Genomic DNA, 12176 nt, shown 5'->3' on the forward strand with positions numbered 1-12176 from the left:
TTGTTTTGTAATTGACTTATTAGTTAGAGTTGATGGTTAAGTCACAATTAAATATCCAAATAAATAGTAAGAAAAATGGGTCAACCCCCCACCACAAATCAAAACACAACACAAACTGTGAAACCGTTGTCACCCTCAAAATGATTGACGGGTCTTCTTTTTTTAACTCAGAAATTTCCAGTCTCAACATCTTATTCATGTTATATAACATGGCAAAGAGTTCATGGCCCGTTTCCAGTGACCACCCATACAGCAGACTGAACATGGACCGTGTTGAGTGTGACAGGTTTGGCAGGAACATGTGCTGCACAGCAACCACAAAGTGGACTTTAGGTTTATAGAGACTATTAGATCTGAGACGGTTACCAAATATGGTGCAATAAAAAATATGTGAACATATGACTGCATAGCCAGGGAATCCTGTGGTGAGAGCATGTAATGGCTGCAGCACATGCTACAAGTTATTCAGCAAGCTCTTACAAACATGCACCAGATATGACGGCGAGGGCTCAGCGCTCTCGAGGTTGACAAAGGCCTTTAAATAATTGATATTAAATCTAAAATTCACAGTCTAAAGAATCTAAAGTTAACCCTGTCAGTAAGTATGAGGGGCGGAGTTATTTGGGGTCAGTGAGTTTATAAAATCTTTTAAAAGTCTTTGTCTGTTGTATTTTTTTGCATTTTTTTCCCCCAGCTAGTCGCAAAGATTATTTTGAAAAATGAATGTGTGTTTTGTTGCCACTTGCTTGTTAAAGTAAACAAACACTGTTTCCTCACACTCTGCAACCATGTGGGGAAAAAAGACGTGAGATGATCTTTTCAGAAAGAATCACGATCCACAGTCTGAATCTTGAGTGTCCCTACAGATTTAGTTGAATTCATCATCACATGACTAGTTTTGCATATGGTTGCCTGGATACAAATCCTGTGATTTCAACTCAGTCCCAACTCACAAATCTCTGTATCCTTTTTCTACTCTGATTTTAATCTGAAAGAACTGACCAGAAGTTGTGTTTTGTAGCTTTTTCCAGCTGTTTCTCTGCCCGCTGCTATTTTTTGCCATTTCATTATAAAGTTCAGTCGCTGCTAGGCAGCTGGCCCCGGCTTGTCCCGCCTTGGGTTGTCCTGCCTGCAGGCTGGTCATTTGTCCTGCAGGTGGACTGTAACTCCAGTCTCTGGGATTGCAGCTGGTTCTTGTTCTGCTCCGGTGGAGAACCGGTTCATGTGGCGCTACACCAAGCTCACGGAGGCAGCAGAGCAGAACAAGGACTGCTGTCACCAGCTGCAGTTAGCAGCTAGCTGTTTACCTGTTAACAATGAGCCAGCCAGCTGCGACTTGAAAGTAAATATTTAAATATAAGCACAACTTGTACAATTCATCTGAAAACTAGATCATATGCCAAAGTAAAGAACATCCACGATATAAGCTCATCAGCCCTTGACCTGTTTTCTCCTTGACCCTTCAGCTCCTCTAAATCCAGGGGATGTCAACACATGCCGCTGACCGCTAAGCTCTTATTCCTAAGCACACACACACCAAAGCATACCACACACACACACACACAAAAAGCTAATAAATGAACGCACACACATATTCACGCATACACAGCAGAAGGTCAGATGAGCATGGTATGGAGGAAGCAGAAGTGTAGTTCTGGTTCTGTGGTTCCCACTCTGTGAGATCCGTCTCAAGGAGTCACGGACATGATGGCCGCCGTAGACCTTTGTGTCCAGGTTTACAGTTGTTGATATGGACTGTGATGGGATTTATGATGGCTGCCGTTAACGATTTGTGTTATTATTGTGTCTGTCCATTGGATGAGCTTTTCCACGTCTCAGTCACAGAGGAGTAACTCGAGGCGTTTCCAACTGGCTTCGTGCCCAGGACAGTAAAAAAGCCCCGGAGTGAACAGTGAAAGCACCTTAAACACAGACTGAGTGGATCATAAAGATCATAAAGTAACTTTACGACCCAGTAACAATGATCTTTTACCACATTATGAGCTACAGTGTTTGTGTTGTGATAGATTGAGCATCGTGTTTAATCTTGTCAGCTCCTGAGCCTGGCACCAGGTGCACAGAGGTGGTGTCACACCTGAGAGTGACTGAACCTTTACTGCTAGTTGTGATTTCTGTTCTTGTGCCACTACGACATAAATCTCAGGGCAGCTTCAGCACATGGTTTCAAATACACTTTCCCAAATGGTGTTTTATGTCTTTTTAAAGCCCCTGGCGCTTCAGGCTGACAGCGCGAGCAGCACACTGTCACGGTGACGAACTTGTGTTACAAATGCATTAGTTACCGGTTAGCAGCCGATCTGAGGGACATCTCCTTTTTCTCTCCCTGTCGTGTTCGTCACCAGGTGGTGATAAACTGTGCAATTCCCAAGGGTCTGAAGTACAACCAGGCCACGCAGACCTTCCACCAGTGGCGCGACTCCAGACAAGTCTACGGCCTCAACTTTGGCAGCAAGGAGGACGCCAACGTATTCGCCAGTGCCATGATGCACGCCCTGGAGGTGCTCAACTCCCAGGACTCGGGTAAGCCTGCCTCGTACTGTGTGCGCTTTTCAATAGCACTTGAATGCAACGTAGGGATGCGTGCGATGTAGTACTGTATGTAAGCTGGTAATGTGTCTCGTCTTGCTCGTCTAGTTTGTTCGGTGCTGTTCTGCCACCGTTCTTATGTTTTCATGGTGATCTGCTAATGAACTGTAGATGAAAATTAGCTTTAAGCTAACTCTTATGTTGAATATTGTACTTGTTGTTCTATTACCAGGGGACATGCATCGGAACATCAACAAAGCAATGTTGAGCCTCCTGTCTTGTCTCTTATTTAAGTTTTTGTGAATGATATTATTTCCCAAACGGGACTGAAATATAAATCATGGGTCTTGTGCCAATTTTTTCAGGTTTAAAGGAGCTATTTGTAAGTTTTGCTATTGCTAGCTAATGTTAGCATTAACAGCTGGTTACTTACCAGTCTAGAAGAAACACTTTGGGTTCAGCATCAAACTTCACACTTTTACTCACCGGAGGTGGAAAGCAGAACCAGTGTTAACTCTCCATCACGTCTTTTCTGCTACTGAAGTTAGCACGCTAACAAGCTAGCTCTTCATCACTTTCCGATAGCGACTCACTGTAGCCTCCAATCTGCGCTGAAGACGCAGCGCTGCTCAGAGGACGTATTATAACGTCTTGTCTTGTGAACGCGATGATTGCTGAAGCTCTCGTGAAGCTCGCTGAAAATCAAATACTTACACACCAGAAAAAATATAGAATATCCAGCTATCCTAACCTAGGCCTCCAGAATGGCAGGGCTGTAACAGAACAACACAAAGTTGTGGCTTTTACACCAAAGGATAAGGCTGGGGAGGGATTTACATGTATTTAATAACCGAGTATTAGATTGGAGCTGTTTCTGCAGATAACTACATGGTTTCATTGTGACTCTGTGTGCAGGAGGAACAGATTGACTTGTGGGTAAGAAATCCTCAGAGACGGGAAGCTGTAGAACACAGGGGTGGAAAAACTTCAGGAGCAAAAACATCTGTCAACAATAAAAATGTTTCTGAGCGAACAAGAGTTACTAATGGGCTTTAGCAGAAACAATGATTAGAGTTAATTCACCACCCAGAGAGAGGGCTGCGGTTACTCCTTCAATCCGACGGCCTTGACTTCTCTTAATCAAAACTTCCATTTGGAGCTGACAGTCTGAAAGCGCAGCAGGCAGCTAATGATAGACGGCTCCTGGTAACGGTGTCGCTTAATGGGATGATGTATTTTTAGCATCAGGGAGCATGATCGGTACTTACATCTGGCAATTATAAATCATTTATATAAAACCTGTAATTGAGCATAGGTCTAAGCATAAAAGGGAACAACCGTGTGGTAAGAGGCCGATTCAGTATTCATGTCACACACACACACACACACACACACACACACACACACAGCACACACACACACACACACACACACACACACACACACACACACACACACACACACACACACACACAGCCCAGTCTAGTTCTGCCACAAAATATTTTACTGTCAGTGGTTCACCATGACCTTGGTTCTGTTCACCATGCGCTCATTAACTCAGCTCCATCCTCCGGCTGTGTGTATCTACATTTTGCCCGCCTGCTGTGACGGATGTGGGGGGGGGGGGGGGGACTAATCTTCACCTACCACGTTTTTGAAGCTGAATTTTCAGCTGATTCCCTCGTCTTTTCTTTTCTTTCTTTTTTTTTTTTTCTATTATCCTTTCCAGATTTTAATCCAACAAATACGCAGCAGAGGTTTTTAATTGCAGCCTGTTTGTATTTGCGTGGTTCCAGATGCCGCTCCACGTGACCCACCGTGACCCCACATCCTCCTCTCTGCCCTCCTCTCCATCGCACCGTCCCGTCCTCTCTCTCCCGAAACCAAGACTCTCAGCACACTCTAATCCCGTCCGCTAATTAACTTTAGAGTGATGAGCCTCATTATGCTAATGGTGCTAAGAGGTGTGTGTGTGTGTGTGTGAGGATGAGAGATAGAAAAGACTTGGGGCAAATCAGACAGACAGAAGAGAGGAAGGACAAACTTGTGAAATGTCGTCCAAAATTTCAAAATATGGAAGTGAAATGTGTCTCAGTGGAGGATCGTTTCTAACTGTCGCCCTCATGCGTCGATACAATAATGTGTGTTCCTCTTTTTATCTGTTTTTCTAACATCAAAAACATGCCAGTAAACCTCGTTCAATAAAAGTCTTTGCAAAATAAATAGAAGATATATGAATTATATGCTTTAATACACTTCTGTAACAGCAGAGCAAAGATTAAAGCTTCGCTAATTAATGAATAATTGATATTGAATTTCCCCTAGGGGATGAATAAAATCTATCTATCTATCTATCTATCTATCTAGATATCTATCTATCTAATTAGGTTAAGTGTTTTTTATTTTTGCTGTCTTGGTAGTTGTGTCACATATCTGCTGTGAGTAATCTGCTTCTTCATAAAACATGGCAGGACAAACCTCTGTACCAACTCGAGAGGGCATCGTGTGTGGCAGCACGTTGGCTCGCAGCTCCTCCTGCTCGAACGCAATAGCTTGAATACGACAAAAAACAAATGTCACCTACAGGGACAAGCGTCTGTAGAGCTTTGCTGAAATGTAGGTCATTCACGTGGATGACACTGACTCTGGGATTAAGGTAAACAATACCCAGAGCAGTAGCCAGTGAAGGATTCCTCCTCCTCAGAGAGGGCACATGTTCACCATTGTTTGTGCGACAGCAGACATCACTTTCAGGTGTATTTCTGGTTCAGCGCTACTAAATAATCAAATGGTAAAATTCTCAAATCGTTGGAGTCTGACCTGAATCTATATTTCAGAGAGGTCGTATCTACACAGCCACATGCTGTAGAGTCAGAGGGACTATAGCCCTCGGGAGGAGAGTCTCGCTAATGAAACAGCCCGACCAGAGACTTCAGATCCAGACACGTTTCCCCTCGTCGTCTCTCTTAATTTTCTCCGTCTTTGTTCCCCTCGTTTCTCCTCTCCAACATTTTCATATTTTACCTCACTTGATCTCTCCCAGCTCCCTCTGTCTGTCGCTTTCCCATTCTCCTCAAACACTACCCTCCTCACCTATCTCCTTCCCTCTCTCTCCCTCCCTCCCTCTCCTTTGCCTCCTCTCAGCAGTTTGGCGAGCTGCATACAGGAGCCAGAGGAAGGCGACAGGGTTTCCCCCTTTCACCCCACTGTTTTGCTAATATATTTGTGTCCCGACAGCTGCTCTCGGCGGCGCCTGTTCCACTCGAAGTCATCTGTGGACTTGACAATCCTTCCCCTCCATCACTCACTCGGTGGGTGTTAAAACCCCTGCCACATGAGAGAGCTTCAGATCGCTTATTTTAGACCTCCATGTGTTGTTATGTGGTCGTATGTGCTGCATGAATGATGGAGAGGAAGCTTTTAATGATCATTTTAGCTGTGATGTGGTGTATTTTGGCTCAGAGCCACTATCACCATGTATGAATTTACATGGAAGCCGTCGTCTGTTTGACTCGTTTTATGATCCTCACACCAACACATGGACACAAAGTGTTGATTACTGCTTCAAACTGGCTACCTAAGCTTTGATTTGACCTGATCCAGGCGGTGAGGATGGGTAAATGGAAACTTTCAAGTGAGGATAATTTATGCAGCTTCTTTTACATTTATAGTAGTTTTCACTTTACAGGCCTGATTCAGTTCTTTGCTCTTGGCGATTCTCCTCTCTTATCCCGGACCTGAGAGCTAAAGTTAAAACGTTTATTAGACTTGAAAAAACAAGAAGAAGTCTGCTGTTAGGGGAGAGATGAATGGGGCGTAGAAATATACAGTAATAAAGAAAAAGGGAAACCTCAGGGCACCGCAGAGGGTTCCATCGGATTCATGAAACCAACAAATCCTCCAAATTAAAATGAGAAAATGTTGTTTATCTGTGCCCTGTAGAATAATACAGAAGTGTCTGATCTGACACCGGTGGGCCTTCAACCCCCCCCCCCCACCTCTCTCGAAAAAGAGAGTGAGAGGGGGGTGACATGCAGTAAAGGGCCCCAGGTCGGACTCGAACTCACGGCCTATGCAGTACACGCTCTACCAGGCGAGGCGCCCAAGAAAAAAAAAATGTAAATGAAAGAGATTAAATATAACTTTTAAAATGGTTCCGTCTGACTCCTCTATCAGCAGAGCAGCTTCATTTGTCTGAACCGTCCAAAACTGTTACAAATCAGTTTTTTTGGGAACTTTAAGGTCAGGGGACCTTCATCGTCATGGTAACAATAAGTAAGGTTATGGACGATTATGGTCATAACATCACCTGACTTCCTCCTTTGCTTCCAGCGGTGGAGGCTTTTTTGTAACTTGAGCGTAAACATATGTGGGTTTGGATCACTTCCTAAACTGTGCTGTAGTTCACAGTCTCTACGTAAGCAGTGTACGCTCAGTGCTGCAGTTGACTACTCTCTCCGAAGGTTCCTGGTTCGAGCGCCTCGAAATGTCCTTGACACTGAACCTCTCACTGCTTCTGATGCTGCGCCATCAGCCTGTGAATGTGTGTATGAATATGTGTGTGGGTGGGTGGGTGAATGAGACATTGTAAAGCGCTTTGGGTGGTCGATCGACTAAAACGGCGCTATATAAATGCAGTCCATTTACCATTTACCAGTGATTCACAGCACTTCCACTCGTGACCTCTGCCCTCAGCGACCTGTTTCCCTTTCTGTGATCTCGCTGCCGCTGTGTTGTATCTAATGAAGACATGCTCTATAAGTACACAAATAAATACAACCACATGGTAGGTCATTTTGTAGATAAAACAGATTCCTTACTCTCCTAAATGTCTCTTCTATCTGAAACTGCTTTGATATCTGTCTTTGAAGTTTAGTTTGACCCAGATTGATTATTTCAGCTGTTCAAAGGCTTTAGAGGAAAATGAATAAATGTGCGAGTGTTAGATTTCTGTGCTGTTGGTGTTTGGTTGACACAGAAAATGAGCCAAGTGTTTCCTAGAGTTATTTTCTGAGGTTCACACAACGGCAGGATGAGCTGCTAGGATGGGTTGGGGACAAAAGTCATGACCACAATAGGGGAAAAAGATGAATTTTGGGGTCAGTGGTCAGGGTTAGGGTTGGGGAGCAAATCCCATAATATCTTATCACATCTTTGGAAAGGAAGTGGAAGTGACGACCGCTGACATGTGGAAAGTGTTGTGTATGTGTGTGTGTCTATTAGGACTCTTAAAATCATGGACAAGACACTCCTAGCGTTGTGAGGCGTTCAGGGGACATCTGTAAATTGTAGTGTCTACCAATAGTCTGCATGTGAGGCGTTATGGGGACATCTGTAAATTGGAACATCTGCCAATATTATGTATGTGAGGCATTTACGGGATAAATGTAAATTGCACCGTGTACTAGTAGACTGCATGTGAGGCGTTTAGGGGACATCTGTAAATTGTAGCATCTTCCAATAGTCTGCAATGGGGGGGGGGGGGGTCTTTGATGGGCTTCTTTGCCCCCAGAGTCTAGGATCTAGGATCGCCACTGCACACCACTTTCATCATCTGGTCTTACATCACTGAAAACAGCTGGATCCTCTCTTCATTGCTATGTGCCGAGTCAGAACAGAAGGCGAGCAGCCTGGTCCTCTGACTCAAGCCAAAGTGACGTAGTTTCAAAACTGTGAGCTCACACACACACACACACACACACACACACACACACAGACAAGTGGAGATCCAGCCACACACACTCTGTTTATCTACATTCATCTTTTCTCCTAAAAAGGCTAAAGCGGAGCCGGATGGAAGGCCGGGATTAGGAGAGGGAGGGATGGGTCACCAATGGCCGGGCGTCTGTCTGTGTTGTGGTCTGGCCGGTAATCCGCTCCTCTCAGGTCATGGCAGGGAGGGGGAGAGAGAGAGACAGAGGAAGAAAGAAATGAGGTGAATAACAGAAAGCCACAGTTTTATAGGTGGGGTGAGCTGTAGAAAGTGGACCAGAAGTGGAGAAGGTAGACGTGTTTTGATGGATGAGTAGATTTGTGTCTTAATGTGACAACAACATTTTTTGTTATAATTCTGTGACAGGAAACAAGTTTTAGAAAGATCCAAGTTTCACAATATACGATGGCCGACTAGTTCATCATTATTATGGGGACTTGCTTTGTGTCCCCATAATGAAGACGAGTCCCCAGAAGTTGTGACATTTTCAATTTTCTTGTAGCAGTGCAAAAGGTTTTCAGTTTACAATCATCTCAGCGTCGTCTCTAACTAAAAATCTCTAACTACAGAAGTTTACACACTGTTGGACAATTTAACCAAAGAAAACATGTCATATATTAATAATTAATTAACATACCATAGTTTTTTATGTAAGAATTGTATGTAAGTGTAAAACTGAGAAATCACTCAAATTTCACAAAGTTACTGCCTTACTACAAACTAACTGTAGTACAAGTACAATAAAATGTCAAGGAGTAGAAATATAAAGAAGCATAAAGTTGAAATACTCAAGTCTAACACAAGTATCTCAGCACTGATATTAAACCTAGTAGTTGAGCAGACCTACTTGCTTATTTTCCAGACGTTAACAGAGCTTATAATTCATCATAGAATAAATTCTTCATGGGCTCTTGCCAGAGGAGCAGAATCTAACTCTCTGGTCTATTTGTCTGGACAGCCAGACTCACATTTGGCAGCAGCTCTTGTCTCCACAGAGACATGTGAAAAGTTTCTAACTGGGGATTATCATTTATTTCCAGTCTCTACGCTCCCTGCCAACACTGCACCATGTGAAACCTCTGTGGAGGGGGGGGGGGGCTGAAACCTGAGCGAGGTGGAGGTGCGGAGAGGTAGAGCCCCTTCATCCCCGTCTGCGTTCCCCCACCACCAGAATGAGTTTGTTTTTTTAAGGTCACGAGGGTGAAAACACGGTGTAAACATTCAGGGGTGAGACAGCTCCTTCCGACCGTGCGCCACATCAGTCTGGCATGTGTTTACGCTTTTTCGGATCATGACCGCCTGCCAAATGTAGGCTGGCGAAGTGGCAGACTACACACGGGAACACAGCTGGACAGCAGCAGACAGAGATTCTTGGTAGAGAAAGAGGAAGGAATAGTTGTGAGAGCTTAGAAAAGGAAGGAAGGGGATTTAAAAGATAGAACAGTAAGGGTAAGTCAGAGGTCCACCAGCTTTCTTGTATATTTTCCGACTGTCAAACCGAGGACCCCCCCCCCCGAACCGAGGCCCCCGTCACAGTGGTATCCACAGACATGCCTGCTGCAGCAAGGGTTAAACGATTCTCCCAGGATGCACAGAGGATCAGCCGCGCTCAAATCATCCTCAGGAGTGAGTAGTCATTTCAACATTGTGCTTGTATCTGTTTCCTAAAGGCAAGCGTTGGTGGTACTTCCTGCTTTCTGTCTTTGATTATGACTGGACCTGGGAACACACAGGTGTCACGCAGACGCAGGTGTGTTCGGGTAAAATGTGCTGAAGCAACTGTCACTAAATGAATCAGTGATCGAAAATTAGAGACAAATTTTTGAGTCATTTATTAAACAAAAAATGCAAAAACATTCTCTGGTTCCAGCTGCTTAAACATGACGATCTGCTGCAGTATTGGATTAGTCAGGAAGTGACTAATCCAATACTTTTTTTAAAAATTATTTTATAAACAGTCTAGATTGACAGGATTAAAATTGCACAAGCCAAAATAATAAGCCAAAAAAAAATTATAATTATAAATCAAAATCTAGAGATTACAAAGTGCTTCACAAGGATAACATAAAAACAAACAAACACATGCAAACAAATGACTCGGGATAAAAAACTAACACAGGTAAGCAATGTAAAAATATGTGAAATATTAAAGAGATTAGAGGAGAATCTAAAATGAGAGACTTATTGCTTATAATTAGTTTTGTGTTACTTTTCTGCCTTTATCCGATCAGATCCACAAAGACACCGAAACTGTAAAAGTAAAAACTTAAGTCAGAGTTTCAAAATTGGCGAGAGTGGGAGAAAAAATCAGTTAAAGTGAAAATCACAGATGAATTTATTCCACCGCTGCTTTCTTCTGTAACTAATTATACAAGTGAAAAATCCTCGAGTGTGTGTCAGCGTGTGTTTAAACGTTTTAATTATTATGTCCCATACGCCTCAGACGTGTTGTAGCCGGGAGCGAGGACTATACGGAGACTTCCTGATTGGCTACAGAGCCGCTCTGTAACGTCGTTGGTTAAGCCGTGCTCTGGTTGTCATGTAGCAACAGCGCAGGAAGGCTGGAGGGAGGACCGACCAGCTGCCATGGTCTCCTGCTCTTTGAAAGAGCGGTTTCATGTTATAGGGGAGCCGCAGCACGACTGTGTTTTAGTTTTTTGTCAGCAGTGTGAACTGTGTGTGCACATGATGAGAATACAAAATGCAAAATGGGGTAAAACTAAAATGATAAACCACTAAATGGCTGACGTGGCGAAGAATGAACAAAACAGAAGCCGCCAAGGGAATCTGAAGAGTTCAAAACACATTGAGAAGCGTACATGTATAGTGATGGTGTAGCATGTCGGGGCTAAGCGCTAGCCTGGCTCCAGACCTCAGAATAGCTTCCTGTAACTTTTTGTTTTTTTAGCGTTTCAAATATGTCTGGTGTTGTGCTCGGTGACAGCTGTTCCCTGGCAGGAGAAACTACACGCAGAATGAGGACGTCATGTTCCTCTGACAAACACAGGAATGTAATGAGAGAAAAATGAATTAAGTGTATTTATTTATTTGGACTCATTAGCCGCTACCAAGGTAGGAACTACTCTTCCTGGGGTCCACTGGCCGACAGTGTTATTGTTGTTTAAACATAAACACCCTAAAAAAACAGATCTTGTAGATTAATATATTCTATTGTGACAGATAGATTGAGTGGCTCTTTTTACAGTGTAAAAATGTACTGCACTTTTTTGTTCCTTTATAGGCCGAGATACGCTTTCACCAATGAGCTGATATCGGCCTGTAAGTGATAGAAAACCTTCTTTACTTTGTCCAGAATATACGGAAGAACACAAGCCACTGAAAAATGTCTTAATGCTGCTGAGTTCAGGGCCAAAGACTTAAGTGGTGGCTGGATGATTATCGCTGCAGAAACATCTAACCAAACCTAAAACCTCCACAACGTTTCCAAAAGGAAGTTTACAGAACACTTGCAGTTGCAGCCAAGACCTATCATCATCTCTTGGCTGCGACAAAAAACTCCATTGTTACCACAAGTCGTTGCTGATGCGTTTCCATCCTTTATAACCCTCCACATGGGCCAACTTCTCTGACGTGTCGTAGCTTTCTCACAAATCAGTTTCCGTTCCATCTCTCGGTGGAATACACTCATTAAAACCAAATAATCATAAACACAAGTGAGCGAAGCTGAGAAATCATGTGGATCTGTAGAAGCTCATCAGCTGATCACATGCACCAGTAAAATGTTGTTGTTGTAATGTTGCATTATCAACCCGAGGCTCTTTCTCCTCTTAAATCTTTTTAAACGCTCTGCTGCCGTCTCCGACATGAGATCATTCGTCTTAGCTGGGGGTGATTTTCTCCAATACTTCCGTAATTTGAGAAAAGTGATTAACGAGCTTTTATGAGCTGCGTCATC

The 12176-nt window shown here is 43.5% G+C and overlaps 1 protein-coding gene across 7 annotated transcripts in view; it reads left to right on the top strand.

The window, feature by feature from the left end:
• enah (ENAH actin regulator) overlaps positions 1–12176 on the top strand; it is a 111876-nt gene that overhangs the window by 53768 nt on the left and 45932 nt on the right. For 6 of the 7 annotated variants that reach the window (XR_008830406.1, XM_056404553.1, XM_056404551.1 and 3 more), the window contains exon 3: positions 2364–2541. Coding sequence is in view for 6 of the 7 variants with exons in the window: in XM_056404553.1 (XP_056260528.1) it covers positions 2364–2541 (178 nt within the window). In the remaining variant the exon portion in view is untranslated. Of the gene's footprint in view, positions 1–2363; positions 2542–9539; positions 9887–12176 lie in introns of those variants that run through there. The other variant, XM_056404555.1, reaches the window with a different exon arrangement.

The sequence above is a fragment of the Seriola aureovittata genome, chromosome 19 (assembly GCF_021018895.1).
Source record: "Seriola aureovittata isolate HTS-2021-v1 ecotype China chromosome 19, ASM2101889v1, whole genome shotgun sequence".
Classification (NCBI taxonomy): Eukaryota; Metazoa; Chordata; class Actinopteri; order Carangiformes; family Carangidae; genus Seriola; species Seriola aureovittata.